At 35.3% G+C, this 17,590-nt stretch overlaps 2 protein-coding genes across 3 annotated transcripts in view; both read right to left on the bottom strand.

Moving 5' to 3' along the window:
* LOC117317678 overlaps nt 1–17,590 on the bottom strand; it is a 167,803-nt gene that overhangs the window by 137,021 nt on the left and 13,192 nt on the right. The window lies entirely within an intron of this gene.
* LOC117317679 (collagen alpha-3(VI) chain-like) overlaps nt 9,009–17,590 on the bottom strand; it is a 158,037-nt gene continuing 149,455 nt past the window's right edge. The window contains exon 18 of the mRNA XM_033872552.1: nt 9,009–9,762. Coding sequence (XP_033728443.1) covers nt 9,119–9,762 — 644 coding nt within the window. The 3' untranslated portion in view covers nt 9,009–9,118. The remainder of the gene's footprint in view (nt 9,763–17,590) is intronic.

The raw sequence follows: 17,590 nt of genomic DNA, 5'->3' as shown, positions 1-17,590 counted from the left end.
CCATTGAAGTGTTTCCAGAAAAAGAAACAGAAACATAACAGACATTTCTGGTTGAAATCATATATATTACAAAATCATACTAAATGTGCTACGTGTGCATTTTCTTTATAATGATGTAAGAGATTAAGAATATCCTAATATATATGTCATGTCAGTATTTAGTATAGAAAATAGATATGACATGCTAGTATTTAGTATTACGTATTTACGTTACATTTGTTAACAATTTTTGGTTTTAATTACATTCATTATCAGTGTTACGTCGTGCATTAACATGTTATACACCGAAGGTAAATGTCCATAAAGACACGAATAATAATTGTCATTAGTAATTATGTCTATTACAAATTTTTGCTTACTTATCTTTTGTCCTCATTTATATCAATTTGTATGGAATAATTCGACAATTGTGTATTTGTATGTGTTTAGCTATGTGCCTTCTGCAGATAATCTGAGTTAATTAAATGGAAAGTATTTATACGTCGGAATATAATAAATTAGGAATTGAAAATTGACATAGCATTTATATTATGCATGCCAAAATCTAAACGACATATTAAAAATAAGCGAAGTGCACATTCGTTCAAAATTCATTCGGACATGTAGTAATATGAAAAATAAACACTCCCACCGACTAGAAAAAAAATCTTATAGAGAGAACATAGGTAACCCGTAACCAGTAATATGACATAAAACAAAAGATAAAATGTGTACAGCATGCATCGTTGTACACGGACTCACATGCAAACAAAACAAATTGTCACGTTAACTGCAATCAATGATTGATATTGTATGACAAAGTAAAACATACATTTATATACACACACACAAATAGTCCATATAAGGTCAGATGTATAAGCACAGCAATCACATTAGATGTAGGAAACAAACTATGTGTTATTTAATGTGTTATACACGAGCCTAATTATCTAACTTGTACTTTCCTGAACATTAGTTATGTAATGGCTGCCTTTTAAAACAATGACTAAATACGATACGCAACAACTAAAAACCAATGTTAAAACACAAATAACACAATGTTAGACACAAGATAATGTACAACTGCAAATTAATGTTTAAAATACAAAGTATTAGAAATATGTATCAAATTAGAAGTACATTTCACACATGGAAATATGATGTTTATGTCTCAATCGCTTTTAACTTAAATAAGAAAAAAACAAAAACAAAACAATGAATATGGAATCAATGGTTATTTAATATGATTTATGAGTAAATGTTTGGATGTGTAAATTATTTTGTCGTATTTCTCCTTTTTATATCCAATATTGATTCATGCATTGTAATTTAGTGTGTGAACTTTAATGGGAGTCTTATTGGGTTAAGACACATGTCCCACATAGCGTTACCAGTAACATGATTACTGTATCATTATGACATTAGTAGAACAATTCAGGGTAAATTGTACAAGACATTCGGGGTCTTTACCTCTCTCTGTAGTCGTGGTAGGGAGAGTAACGACTGGGGCATCAGTACGTGATTTACCTGTAGGTCACGTGACAACAAACACAGAACAATCACAGAAAACATTTGTCACAGTACGTATTTAAGTATTACAGATAAGGTGATTACAAACGTGACGTAATAACAGGTAATATATTTACAGGTAACAAAATTACACGTAACACATTTATATGTAACATAATTACAAGTAATATATTTACAGTACTATAAACATACGAACAAGGCACAAAACATATGAGGATACTAATGTGCATGTTAATACGGTCGCCGAAACATAAAACAGTAGAAGTAGGATAAAGAGTCCGGAAACCTAGTAACATATGTTATGAAAGCTAGTAACCAATAAAGTTACATACGGTTATAACATTTCCGTCGGGGAAAAAAATACACCAATATTTTAAAGGTAAATGATACAAATGCACCTAATTATGAATATTTTTTCGAGTTTCAGGCAAACATTGGTTTCAGTTTTTCAAATAAAACCTTTCCATAGAGAAGGATATCAACGGCATACAGGTTGAAATGTTATTTTCTTAATGTTTCTGGTTTCGAAAGATTAAATTTTAATCTCCCTAATGCAGTGACAATACCTTGGCCGCTCTCAGATACATGTATACCGAAATTATGAGCCAAACAAGAATTCAACATTCAGTATATATTATTTTAACACCGATAAATATAAATATGAACATGTAAAGCGTGCATATATCAATCGACCTTTAATTGCAACATGAAACATAGATAATCATTATCAGTACTGGTTTGTGAGATTGCTGATCATTGTTTATGTGTTTGTGACTCACCTGGACAGAGAGAAGAGAAGACCTGGTCACTGAGCGCATTCAGTTCGTCAAAGGTCTGAACGTTGAAGCTGTTTTCCGATGCTGGTTTGTTGGCGATGCCGTCCAATTCTTTGGTATCCTTCAGACCGATACCAATCGCGTATATGTGGATATCGTCAACCCTAGCGCGGTCCGCTTCCGGGATGGTCCTCCGGGAATTTATGTTGGATACGCCGTCTGTTAAGATGATACAGATGTTGGGGACGCCATCACGATCTCCATCAGCGGAGTTGAACATGCTCCTCATCGTCTGTAAAGCGTCAGCTGTGTTCGTACTTCCGTAGATATAGGGGATTTCATCGATAGCCTGGTTTATATCAACTCTTGTGGAGAATGTGTTGAGATTAAACTGGATTTCTACACCGGAACTGTAGATCAAGGCACCAACACGTACGTTACCGGAATCAATGTCGGCGTTCTTTAGGAAATCCTTACAGAAGGCCAGCATTTTATCGTAGTTATCTTGTCCTACACTGGTGGAGGCGTCTATGATGATGACCAGGTCAACCTTTGACAGGGCGCAATCTGTAAATAATAGCCCTAGGCATTAACTCGGTATATCTAAAAAAAACATGATCGAGAATAAAATCAGGTTTAATTGTATAGATAAGTAAAATAATACACTTTTATAAAACAGTTAAACCTATTTATCAAATAAAAAAAATCAATGACTCTCCTTTTTTTCTTTTATTTTGTCAGTTATTATTACGATGCTATATTTTAAAAGATAAATCATTAGACGGTTACTTGTGTATGAACCTTTTTGTATGTAAGTTTCGGTAAATAAAATATGTTTAGTTGTATGTAAAGTTCCAGTACTCACCGCTCACAGGTGGAGGCAGAGTGATCGGTATAGGTGTCGTAGCTTAAAATGAATGGAAATAAATTAAGAATTTGAGATTGCCCGGACCTGATGATCATATATATACTGTTTTACAGGAGTACATGACCAGCAGAGGCTAAAGCAACCTCTACTTCAAACAATACACAATTTATATCATTACGGGTTTAATGGCGTTAACCATAGCATCTTGTCAGATTCATTGAAATACTTTTTTTTCATTTGAAAAGTCAGCCTTAAAATGTTATTGAAATAAAAATACGAACCCATGTTAAAATGAAATCATAAATACAAATAAAATTTGATAAAACGATCGCGAAATATGAACAGAAATATATATTTGTAGAGAGACCCATGGAAAAAAAAAACAAGGATAAACAATCCAGATGCTCAGTTAGTAAGTTAAGATATGTTTAGATAGGTTCTTAATAACTTTATGGGATAAAAAAGATGCCGGATAAATGTATCATTTCTAAATTAAGTAGCGCGTGTCGATTTATGATTTCTTCACTTCACATAGTAAAATTATAACCAAACCTAAAGTTAATACCTTACGCTTTTTTTTAATATTTTTTTTTATAAACATAACATACAACAAAATAAAGAAAGAGAGTCATATAATAGGTGCAAGCAGTGTATACAAATACTGCATAACCTCGATTTATTGCCAGATGTTGTAGGCATCTTATCATATACCTATACGTTAAACTCACATACTGTCATTTGCCATAATGCTCTGAAAACTGAAGATCGAAAGGGTATGATTAAACAAAACAAAACTTCTTCAGATTGCCAACAAAGAACTACTGGATGTAGACATTTCGTTTTATCGACAAATAAAACAGATATGATTTTTATCGAGGTTATACGAAACATACTGTACAGTTGGGTACTTACATGGAGGTGGGTAGGGACGACCTCGGAATCCGTCTGGAGGTAAATCCGGCACTGTTATATAGAAAATTATATTTGAAACAATAGCATCGAAAACAACCCTCCCAATTAAAGGCAATACAGTATATATCCAAGTCAAATTTCGCCTTCTCAGATAGCATCATGGTTCGTAAAATGCTCGGTGTATCTAGATTGCCAGTATCTCAAGAGTATCAGTAAAGCACACAAAGCGTATTGATGTTGATTAGATCAACAGTAATCAATGACGTAATGAGTGTATAACTTTTAACAGGTTGTCTTCAAATCATAATACAGATATTAACCATTGGCGTTATTCTACCCCTGAAATGCAGGTTTTAGAGCGGTGATCATAACAGAGAGCTAGGAAAATTTCAAGAGATAATGTTACATAATTGTGTTGATTAATGTCCATTATTGGCAGCTAGACACCGGAAGATACTAGACTGGATGCGAAGTGGAACTATATTTGCGCTTAGCAAGAGGGGGACCTATTGAGATGTCCCGCACCAATCTCTTTGCCGAACTGTTTCCTCCATCTTCTTCAAAAGATCAGGAATGGGATGTCGCTACGGCGATTATCAGTATCATCACTAGAAAGTGACGTGATTTTAACCTTTGTTTTGATATAAAGTAGATGTTCTATTATCAAAATCAAGCAAAAGATGATTTAGATTTCAGGTTTGCATTTATAGGGGTGAATTTTGCACCTGGTGACGGCATAATACAGGGATTTATGGACAAGCAAATTGTATGTCGCCAAGTGTGTTTGTCCAGCTTATTCCTGGACCAGAATGTCAATAAATATACTATACAGTATGCAAATGAAGAACTATGCATACATCATTATACTTGCATCACTGACACAATTTGCTCAAACACATGTTGGGTGTATATACCGACATAACGTGTAGTAAGATGGGATAGCTCGACTTTACAGGTCTTTAACGTGGCGATCTAATATTGTATCGTTTTGTTATTCTCTGATGTAAATGATCTGACGATTTTTGTCAATCATAAAATGCGTTGTTGTAAAATATCTCAACTTACACATAATAAATTTTACACTTACATGTTTCGAGGAAAGTCAGATCATCAGAAATATCATTAGGTCGATCAGAGAGTAAAAACAGTTTCTGGTAGTTGGCTAAAGAATGTGACGACACCTCATCTAGTTCGCTGTGGTCCCGAAGTCCGACTCCCACCGTGAACAGGTAAGTTCCGTCATCTTCGTTTCTCTCTGCAGCTCGGAACGCCTCATACCTGTCCGTGCTTTCGTCATTTCCGGTGATCAGGAGGATGAAATTTCTAGCGAAATCTCTGTCGCCATTATTTGGTCTAAACATGCGAGTCCTAACGTACTCTAGGGCTTCGGCTGTGTTTGTGTCACCCCCTTGGTACTGAATACGACGGAGGGATCGAATGACTTCATTTCTGGTAGAGTAATCCCCCAGATGAAACTGAACGGCTTGGCTAGAACTGTACCGAAGGACACCCACTCGGAACTTCTCGTTGTCTATGCTAAGCTGTTGTGCTACTGTGGTAGCATATATCTGAATCCATCGCCATTGTCCCCGGGTAACTGACGAATCCAAGACGATGACGAGATCGAATGCTCGTGGAGCAGGTGTTGGGGCTTCTGTAACTAAATATACAATATTTGGTCTAGTTGTAATACATTTGGTCGGAGTAGTATATTATTTATATATGTGAACAATATTATAACTAAATAAGAAATTAAAGTAAAAATTGGAAGTAACGATCTTCGAGAAAATAACGTAAATATTCATGTAAGTTAATAATCGATAAAATGAAAGAGCAATTTAAATACATTGATAAATCAAACATTAAATTGACAATTCAAGCATGATGACATAAAGATATACCAGATTTCGGGAAATAAAATAGTATAACCGTAGCCTTTGGATAAGTTCATATATTTTTATTTGAAAATAAAAATCTTTGTAGTATTTATTATATTATATCTCTCTACTTGACGTTCGAAAACGAAATGTGAAAACTCCGTAACCGCTCTCACAAAAAAATAATTATCGCTAGTTTCATGTCTGGCATTACACATTCATAGAACGAACCAGAAGAAAAATGTGATCTCATGTTCAGAGACATGGTACGTTTTTACCTGAAGCTGTAGTCAGTGGTAAAGTTGTAAGTGCAGGAGTGGGTATAGATGTGACAGGTGACAGTTCTGGTGCAACACAGACAAAACACAAGTGTGCAACACAATAGTGAGAATATACATACAAATATAACCAAACACATACAAAACACATAATGTGCAACACAATTGTGAGAATATACATTAAGATACAACCACAAACAACAAAATCACAAGGCTGATATTTTCAACGGCCTATATTTTTTATGAATAAAACTGCAAAAACTAAACACTTCAAATTGAAAAGGGAAACACACGATAACATATCAGAAAATATAAATTGTATTTTACATTTATATCTGTATATTTATTGATATTGTGACAGTAAATTACGCAACTAATATCACACACATTCGAAACTCCTCGGATGTAAGTGACACAAGTCGGTACAATAGAGTTAACGGTTATTAAATGGCATTGAATCGTAGACATCAGACTTTAAATTCTATACCTAATGCGTTGATGCATGCTACGGAAACGATCGGTTTGTTTGACAAAAAGTCGCCTGGTAAGGTTTCACATGGATATGATTTTGAAAATGATGGTTATAAAAAGGAAAAGTGTAAAATTTACATAGATAACATAGAAACACAAATGATGAATGAAAGCATTTAGTGTTGACCTTGCCTATACATTATGGGAAAACGCCTCATAAGATATATCTAAAGCTGCAACCACTGCGCCAACATGACTGAATTTGTTGTTTAGTGGTATATGTTATAGTAAAACACTGTACAAGATAGTCTACGTGTTGATATAAAGCTGAGAGATGCGAGTCGTACTTGTACCGCATATAACAGGAAAGAGATATATAGTGCAAATCGAGTATATACTTATTGTATTTTTGGTTTTTTGGATAAAGTAAGATAATGTAAAACATAGCTTATTACTTACTTGGACATAGCGAAGAAAACACTTTCTCGCTGAGAGCTTCTAATTCAGCGAATCCCTGGACATTAAAGCTGTTTTCGTCAGTAGGTTCGTTTGCGATCCCGTCCAACTCTGTAGTGTCGGTCAGACCAATACCAATAGCGTAGATGTGGATATTTTCAGTCCTAGCGAGATCCGCTTCCGGTATGGTCCTCCGGGAATTGATGTTGGATACTCCGTCAGTTATAACAATACAGATGTTTGGGACGTCGTAACGATCTCCGTCAGCGGGGTTGAACATGCTCCTCATTGCTTGCAATGCGTCAGCTGTGTTCGTACTTCCGTAGATATAGGGGATTCCATCGATAGCCTGGTTTATATCAGCTCTCGTGGAGAATGTGTTGAGATTAAACTGGATTTCTACCTCGGAACTGTAGATCAAGGCACCAACACGTACGTTACCGGAATCAATGTCGGCGTTCTTTAGGAAATCCTTACAGAACTGGAGCATCAGGTTGAAGTTACCTTGTCCTACACTGGTGGACGCATCAATGATGATGATCAGATCAACCTTTGACAAGGCACAGTCTGCGAACAGGGACAATATACATTTAATTACAGGCTTCACGACAAGATTTTTATATTGATGTGAATTACATTCCTTCCCCTGACATTATCGAAATTATAAATGATCAATGCCATTACTTTAATATTTTTGATATAGAGACTTAGTTCATCAGATTTAAATTTGATTTACAAAAACGTTATACATTACCTGATACAGCTGGCGGTAAAGTTATTGGGATCGGCGTGACTGTAAGAAATCGTTATTAATGCTTAGTCACTAACATCACAATAAGTATGTTCCTTTAAGGATTATCAATACAATTTGGTCGAATACTAAAATATTGGAAAATAAACATGACTCTGTAATAGATACAAAAACAAATCTGATTTATTAAAATGAATCAAAACTAATATCGGAAGTATTTATGATGTTAAATACTGATCAATTGCTATATCGTACAAAACGTAATCAGTTCAGGATAAATGAGTTGGAAAGTCTATGAAATTGATATCCAAGATAGTTGGTTCATAGTTGCTTAAATTAATTAAAAGAACATAAATATCTAAATGAATATTTACACATTTTGAATTGTATTAAATAAATATACACGGTTTACCTGCTTTTTGTTAGACTACGGTTAAAACAGAATGGTGACAGACTCATTGACAATAAAACACAGATGACAGGTGTCAACAGGTACAACATGCGTTAATGACATTTAACACTTACGTCGCAGAAGTCTGGACACAACGACACGGGAACACACAGGAAATAACTCACGGACAAACTGGAAAACTCTTCCGTACGGAAAAAAAGTCATGAACAAGGTAAATTCGGGTATAGATTTCATCCTGCTAAAATGTTAAAACATGTATGTTTAACCTTCCTTTTACTAATGTACAGTGGTTGATATGTTATGCGGAATTAAGTGATTGTTCCGGTTATTATGCCAGGGATATCATACACACAACACTGTTGTACACACATTCGAGTTACACACATTGTGTTGTATAGTGCAACGTAACAGAAAAACATCATAATCTTGACAGTTTATTAGTACGGTGATAATGTGCTGCTGACTCCATTGTACAGGTGCTGGTTTATACAGGTGTTTTATTGCACGTGATTATGTTAATTATACATACACACATGTCGACAGGTATTAGGTATTATTAAACGAACAGGTGGTGATTTTTTATTATAGCATACCTTCAACCTCGTCGACTGAAAACAAAATAATACATATCATTATATACATAGTGTTTTTAACTTATGCATATATATCTGATAATCTATTCAACAAATGACGACTTTAAATATTTCGCAATTTTAATAATAAAAAAAAAGACTTCTGGAAAATTGACTTTAAAATTACGTCTTCTTCAAATAGTCCATAACGTTAAATGTTTAAGATATCGAAAAGGTCAAGGACAGAAGGAATGAGCTAAAGCAACACGTCTTGGACATCCAAAGGGGTAGCTACACTCTAATGATGTACCTGGGCAAAATGAGGAGAAAATTTGTTCGTGCAGGTTAACTAGCTCGGCAAAACTGTCCACATTGAAGCTGTTTTCAGAAGCTGGAGCTGTTGCTATGGCATCCACCTCTGTTGTATCCTGGAGGCCGATACCGACAGTATATATGTGAATACCCTTGTTTTTCGCATTAGTCGCCTCTGGTATTGTCCGGAAGGAGTTGATATTGGACACACCATCAGTTATCACTATGGCAACGTCATCCACACCATCTCTGTCGCCATTGGCCTGTGTGAACATTTCACTCCACATCGTCAGTAAACCATCCGCTGTGTTCGTACTTCCGTAAATATATATTATTTCGTCAATGGCTGAGAGGATGTCTGCTTTGGTTTGGTACTGGTTCATTTGGAACTGCACACTGACAGCGGAACTGTATAGTAGCACTCCGACGCGGACGTTTCCGGAGTTTATATCTGCCTTGCTGACTAGATCTTTCACAAAGTTCTTCATGAGCTGAAAGTTATCGTTACCGACACTGGTCGAGGAATCAAGAACTATTACGAGGTCAACGCGGCCGGATTTACAGCTTTCTGGAACGAAACATGCATTAGGAAGTTTTAAAAGCGACATCAGCATGGCTTTTTAACCTAACTTGTAGCTGTCTGTAACTGAAACAACTAAAATTAAGGTAGTTTGTTTGGTATTTACTACTTTTACGTGACCGTTATAACAATACGCCAGATTTTTCTAAAACATCAATGTTATTTCAATTCATATTTACAGTTTATATATGTAAATTTTGTATACAGAGGGTACCTTGTTTAGAGTTTGTAGCGGAAGGATCGGCTGCAATAGAGAAACCAACAAGATAAGCATGCACATTATTGTGAATGGAAATGGACAAAACAAAAACAATCACACACTCTTTCTTGCTAATTTGGCATTAACCTGGATTAAATGAAATATGTAATACAACTTCATTTGTGTTGGAATTAAAATGAAAAAAAAAATCATAAATATATCTATTCCAAACACAGCACTACAGAATGTGTCACACAATAACATTTGAATTTAATGTTAAAAATAACAAGAAATTATGAACAGAATTCGCTTTATTTGCATTATCAATCCAAGCTCAATGGGTTTAATAGTCAACAAGTATTTAATTGCTGAAAAAAAATTGCTGGCATACTACTTACTACGGTATACAGAAGCCGTGCCAATACTTACAACATTATCGGCATTCAAGGTAGTTTAGGTCGAGTGCTGTGTATCTCGATGTCTTAAGCCAGGCCTTTTACTAAGCCAATCACACAATATTAAAGTAATTCATCATTATAGAAAATAATATATAATGTATCGATATACAAAGCCTTTCCCTTAAAGCTTATCATATAACCGTTTACATTAAAATATAAGTCGTAACTCAATGTGGGTGTAAATCTGTTTTATTATTTTCAAATCGGTAAAATCTGAAACCAAATCTATGTAGATATGCAGTATACCGATAAAACAGTAAAATGCATTATATATACTCGAATGTCTGAAATGAAACTCCTCATGATTAAATTTCTGAAACAAAATCCTGGACATATCCAGAGATATAGATCGATGTGCCGTTATCAAATGCTCATACTATCATGGATAAAAAATAATAAATATAAAAATGTTGACAACATACATACAACCAGTAAATGTATATCATTAAGTAGATGTTTGTAGGTGGATTATACAGTTTTATTCATCCATTAAAGTACCGAAAGCATTATGACCATTACCCGTGCCAAACACCCGAGCTAAATGATATAAATATCCCAATTTCCATTAGTTTATATTCCAAAACCAATATTGATGCTTCTTGATAGACGGAAAATACCAAGCACAAACCATCAGTATAAAAGAGAAAATTATTTCCAGTGGCCTAAACAGAGGTCATGCAATACTAGCGAAAACCGACACCATTGAAGAAACTGGAATCGGGATGATAAATGGTTAAGGTAGAATCACCGAGAGATACCTGCAGTTGAAAAGTTTTTTTTACATTACCAGGACAAGACGCCTCATACAGTTCCACCTGGATATCAGCCAGTTCAGAAAACCCCTGGATCATAAAAGTATGGCTATTCGATGGCCTGCTAGATATGCCATCAATTTCGGTAGTATCCGCAATGTTTACACCGATTGTGTATATAGTGATCCCAGCATTCCTTGCATCTTCCGCTTCCGCTAGCGTGCGACCAGGGTTGATATTAGACAGACCATCCGTTATCAATATGGCAATGTTCTCTACTCCGGCTCTATCGCCGTTCGGCTCATTAAACATGGCGAGATGCATGGCCTGCAGAGCACCAGCCATGTTTCTGTTGCCGCGGGTGTAGGGAATGTTGTCAATAGCTTCGTATAGAATCTCACGTCGTGTGAATGTGTCGAGGAAAAAGACAATAGTAACATCTGTGCCAAACGTCACGACTCCAACACGGACTTGTCCAGCATCAAAGTCATAATTATACAAAAAATCCTTTATAAAGTTCAGCATCCTTCTAAAACCATAGCGCCCAACGCTTGATGAAGAGTCCAACATAAAAACGATGTCTTGCTTCCCAAGACCACAGCCTTTAAGGACAAAAAATATTTATCACTACCCAAGCATTGACATCATCAATAAAACAAGATATTTCTTATTGAAGAAGTGGGAAAATTACTTTTCCCACCTGTAGTCATTCACAATGTATTGAATTAATATTAGTGCTCATATTATAAGTTTTATGTATATACATTATATTTCCCGGTGGCCATTGTTTCAAGGATAAAGTGCATTTGTCTTGAACATGTTACAGCTTTTGATCGTGAGCGAATTTCTATTTTATTGGAAACATATTTTGTAGGCACAATTTAGATAGGGTATATTAGATTCATTAAGATCTAAGTGCATGATTTGTAAAACAACGAGAATGAATGGACGAGATCAAATAATGTCTCACCAGGTTGACGTGTTGGGGCTTGAGTGGGTAGATTAGTTGTTGCTGTAATGGTCAAACCATGAAATATGAGTATAGTAAGGAAAACGGAAATGTAACAATTAAATCATGATCTATGCTTCTGAGAGCTAAAACGTTAATAAAATTTGGTAATTTAACTATGAAATATGTTGGTGAAAACGTGAATATGAGTTAAATAGTAAAACACCAAACATAAGCTTAAAGTTGAAAACATGACATATAGTACAAATGCATCACTTCTCTGTACCTACGGGTAATGGAAAACATGTATATTAATCATACAACATGATACTTATATAATTGAACACTCTCAAATAAGCTGTAAGGTTACTCGATATATTTTCACTCAAGCCTGAAATAGAAGCTAGCTGGTATATTTAACTTTTATACGCATCTCAAAGCTTTTGCAACTGCTTAAACAAATAATGGTGTAAACGTAGTAAACCTGTCAGTTATATTCATATTCACGAAATAATCAAACGACGCGAAATACCGTTAAATATTGACTTTCAATATGTATAAACATGAGATATCGTAATGTCGGACTGCTACGGTACTGAAATGAAAGTATGAATAAATGAAACAACAAAAAACAGTTATACAGTTTTCTTAAATGAATAGAAACCGTTGTCCAATTTTGACTATTAACAAGTAAATAGTTCTACACATAAAAACAGGCAGTGTTCTATTCAAATCAATGAGAGTTGAATTGACATTATTGGCTTGAGTGCAAAAAACTGTTAATATGAGTAATAAACTTTTTATCAGAAAACATCACAAGAAAAAAATACCGTGGTATGTATACGGTAAAAAATATGGACATACAATTAAGTATGGTCGTGATATTAGGGTAAAACGTTCACACTCACAAGAAATTAATTATTAGTTGGAATACTAGACCAATCACCGAACAGGAAAAAACAATGTTATCACACCTTTGATATATGAACATCCACAACCAAACAGTTGTCAAAGGTAGTAACCATGGTTACACGAGTATAACGTATCGGTGCCATTGACAAAAAAACCATTGGTTATGTGAAGTGTTGTTCAAACGTGATCGTCGACACAACATTAGAACTACTACACGATATTAGTAAAACGTGTACAAGACGTCGTATTACAACTAATCACATATAGTTGACTACGTCGGATATTGTATGTGTTACGTCAGATATTCTGCGTGTTACGTCACAGATATAGGGTGTTACGTTAACACAAATAAAAAGTATGAATATTAGCGTTATGTGTACGGTTACATTACTCGGACTAAACCCAGTCGGGTAGTTCTACACCACACGTTAGTACCCACATGAAGATAAAACGAGTGCTTTGGTGACATACTACCGAAATGGGGCGCTGATGTTGAATCAGAGCATGCTGATTCAAATATATTGTCCTGAAGACCGTCAAGTTCAGAGAAGTCATCAGCCAGCAACAGATAGTCCTGGAATGGTTGTGATGCTATATCCCGCAGCTCGGCTGTCTCTGTAAGCCCCACCCCTATAGCGTATACACTTACTCCAGCTGACCGTAACAGTTTGGCTTCAGATAAAGTGTCTTCTGAATTGATGTTTGATACACCGTCCGTTATTATGATCAGTATATTTTCCACGTCTGGTCTATCACCATTAACAAAAGTAAACATGTCTGTCCGTACAAGTCGCAGACCCCCTGCCGTATTTGTATTGCCAAGCAAATAATCAACAGCATTGATCAAATAGTACAGTTCTGATGTTGTGTTATAGGAATTTAAATAAAACTCGACTCTAGCTTCACTGCTGTACCCAGCCACGCCTATTCTAACATCCCCATTGTCAATACTCTCGTGCAACAGAAATGTCTCAAGAAATTCGATCATTTTATCGAAGTTATCAAACCCAACACTCGTAGACATATCCAGGAGGAAGATGATGTCCTGCCTCTCACCATTACACTCTTGAAAACAAGACAAAAAGAGAAAAATGTTTGTTTTTCTGTATTCTTTGTCATGATTAAACTATAAGTCGCTTGACCTAATTCAGCAATCGTAAAAATAAGCATTTTTGTCTGGAATAAGAGAAGAAGCAACATTAGCCGGGAAACTTTTAGAAAGATTCGATAGAGATAAACTGTTTTCAAAATAGTTTTACGTGACTTTTTGCACAAACATTAAACGTATTTTCTGTGACAATGTAAACAAATGAGAAAAACTGGAAGCCTTTACTTCTGTTCATCAACTATCGGCATTGGTGAGCAATAAAATTAGGAAAGGTAAATCCATTTAACAAATTCGTGCTTGTTTGGTTAGTTTTGAGTTTATTTATATCTGCAATGAAAACATAAAGAACCCTTCAAAACACGTTAAGCATGTAGGTAAGAAAATGAAAATATCAGTCACAGGGAAAAAGTAAATGAGTCGGTCTATCATTTCCGATAAGAATCATCAAGAACAAATAACTTTTACAATTGCAAATAAAACATATATACATTTGAATACAGATCGTTTGGACAGGTAAAGTATGAAATGTGTTGATTTGGTTATTCCTTAGTAAGCAATGCCTTTGACACCAGGCAATAAAAAGGCAGATTCGCCAGGGTCGGAAATGTAAGAAATAGAAAAAAACAACAACTCTGGAGTTGAGAATAAACACGAGCAAGAAAGGTTAGTTGTTTTAGGAATGTCGGAAGGCAATATTCATTTAGTTATATTACCAAGGGTTGATTTTGATCCAAGTGTATCTGTCGCTGGTGATGATACAGTTTCAGGATATGGCGACGATGACGGTCTAATTCCAAGACAGACAGAGTTAAATATTTCGTCCTGAATATAATTCAGTTCCGTGAAATCGTCAGCTAGATATAAATGGTCATCAAGCGGTTTGGAAGCGATCTCCGTTAATTCCTGTGTCTCTACTAATCCAATGCCAATTGCATATATTTTAATACCAGAATTTCTCATCATTTCCGCTTCCGGTATCGTGTTACGAGAGTTGACATTAGACACGCCGTCCGTGACAATGATTACTATATTCTGGGCGTCCGGCCTGTCCCCGTGGTCGGTGGTAAACATGACGGTCCTTGTGAGGTGTAGTGCCGCCGCAGTGTTGGTGTTACCCAACATATATTGTATGTTGTTGATAGCTTTGTATAGGGAGTCAGTAGTAGAGTACTGATTGAGGTAAATCTCGACTTTAGCGTCAGTACTATAACCAACAACACCGACACTCACTATACCGCTATCTATGTCTTCGTGTAAGAGAAACGGCTCCAGGAATTTCAAAACTTTATTGAAGTTTGTGTTCCCTACACTGGTGGACATGTCTAGTATGAACACTATATCCTGTCTGGTTCCGTGACATACTTAGGAAGAAACGAAATGACAGCTTAGTTATGACTCCAGCAAGAGACTTTTCTATATTATTTCGATATAACATTTGTCGCTTTCAAAAAAAAAAAAAAAAAAAAAAAAATCTTCACTGAGAAATTGATTTTGTCAGAAATATACATATATCAATTTAAACCATTTTTGAAGTATTGAAGGAATCGATTTGCTTGGAATTGTCTTTTTTAAGATTACCCGTTACATGACGAAGGTTTTTCGTCAGTAATAATCTATGGAACATCAATTTTTAGATAGTTTTTATGTTCGAATATTCATCGATTTATTGATCAGTCAAAATGACAATGATATAACAGACATATATAACATGTCATTGTCGATAAATTAAATAGTGACCAGTTAGTGAATCATTAATGTAATCAAAACATAAAATGAAAAATAGGATAATTCATAGAGTAAATGGAAGCCGAAAGATAAGGAAGTATGGGATATAATTGGCCGATAGTATAAACGGTTTGTCATTGTTTTAGTAAAAAACGGGAAAAAAGCTGAAGAATAATTGCATTCATTTAAACACAAATGGAAAACGTACCGACAGCATGGTGTAAAAGGGAGAAAATGTTTGATTAGACGAAAGCTTATTACAAAGTCGAAAAAATATGAAAGGAAAAAAAATCCACCTGATAAAGCAAAAAACCAAAATTGTTAAAATATATTAATCTTATATATATCAAAAAATTAAGACCAGCGAAATGGGTAAATATTTTTTACTGCAAAGCGTCTCCATTCAAGTCGTTTTGACATTGAAAACTAGATGCAGTTTTAGTTTTAAAGTCTGAAATAGGAAACCAAAGCACCTGTAGTAAGAAATGTCATCAGTGTTTTAGTAATGTGTTGAGTTCAAGCGGTTGTCAGTGTATGCGTGAAAATACTACCATGTGGCGCAGGAATTCTCTGCCTTGGCGTTGTTAAAGATTGTGTGGTCAAGTCAGGAGTGGTCGGTTTTGGTGTCGTTAGCGGTTCAATGCAAAAGGAATTCAACACTCTATCTTGAAGATTATTCAATTCCGAGAAATCGTCAGCAAGTAGTAAATGGTCTTTCAGTGGTTTGGATGCAATCCTTGTTAATTCCTGTGTCTCTACTAACCCGACGCCAATTGCATATATTTTAATTCCAGACTTCCTCATCATTTCCGCTTCCGGTATCGTGTTACGAGAGTTGACATTAGACACGCCGTCCGTGACAATGATAACTATATTTTGGGCGTCCGGCCTGTCCCCGTGGTCGGCGGTGAACATGGCGGTCCTTGTGAGGTGTAGTGCCGCCGCAGTGTTGGTGTTACCCAACATATATTGTATGTTGTTGATAGCTTTGTATAGGGAGTCAGTAGTAGAGTACTGATTGAGGTAAATCTCGACTTTAGCGTCAGTACTATAACCAACAACACCGACACTCACTATACCGCTATCTATGTCTTCGTGTAAGAGAAATGTCTCCAGGAATTTCAAAACTTTATTGAAGTTTGTGTTACCTACACTGGTGGACATGTCTAGTATGAACACTATATCCTGTCTGGTTCCGTGACATACTTAGGAAGAAACGAACAAAGGACAAACAATTAATAATGCCCATTCTATGTTATGTTACATAGAATATATTGTTGTATGCCTGCATGTTGATGAAAGTTGGGGAAATATAATAAATTCAAGCACATTCCGAATATATTCCGATCGAACTGGCTATGATTCGAAACCAATAGATTAGTGATACTTTTACAAATAATCCGAATTATGAAGGGAATCGTTTCCTGAATTATCAACGACGTAAAATACTTACCTGATACATATATAGACAACAAAATGTGTTGTTTCTATAAAGGCCACTTAATACAATAAAGTCAATTTAAAGTTACGACGAATACAGAATGTCACTACTTTACGTTCATTGAATAAAGCATATTAAAAAAAAAACAATTGCAACCGATAATGCTTTATATTTGTTTTGTTATTTTCCTTAAGCTTCACATCAAATCGAATTAAGCAGATATATGTTTAAATTCATTTTCACAAATTGATAATCGATATTTACTATAAGTA

This window comes from Pecten maximus, chromosome 19 (assembly GCF_902652985.1).
Source record: "Pecten maximus chromosome 19, xPecMax1.1, whole genome shotgun sequence".
NCBI classification, from domain to species: Eukaryota; Metazoa; Mollusca; class Bivalvia; order Pectinida; family Pectinidae; genus Pecten; species Pecten maximus.
This window is presented reverse-complemented; position numbering and strand designations above follow the sequence as displayed.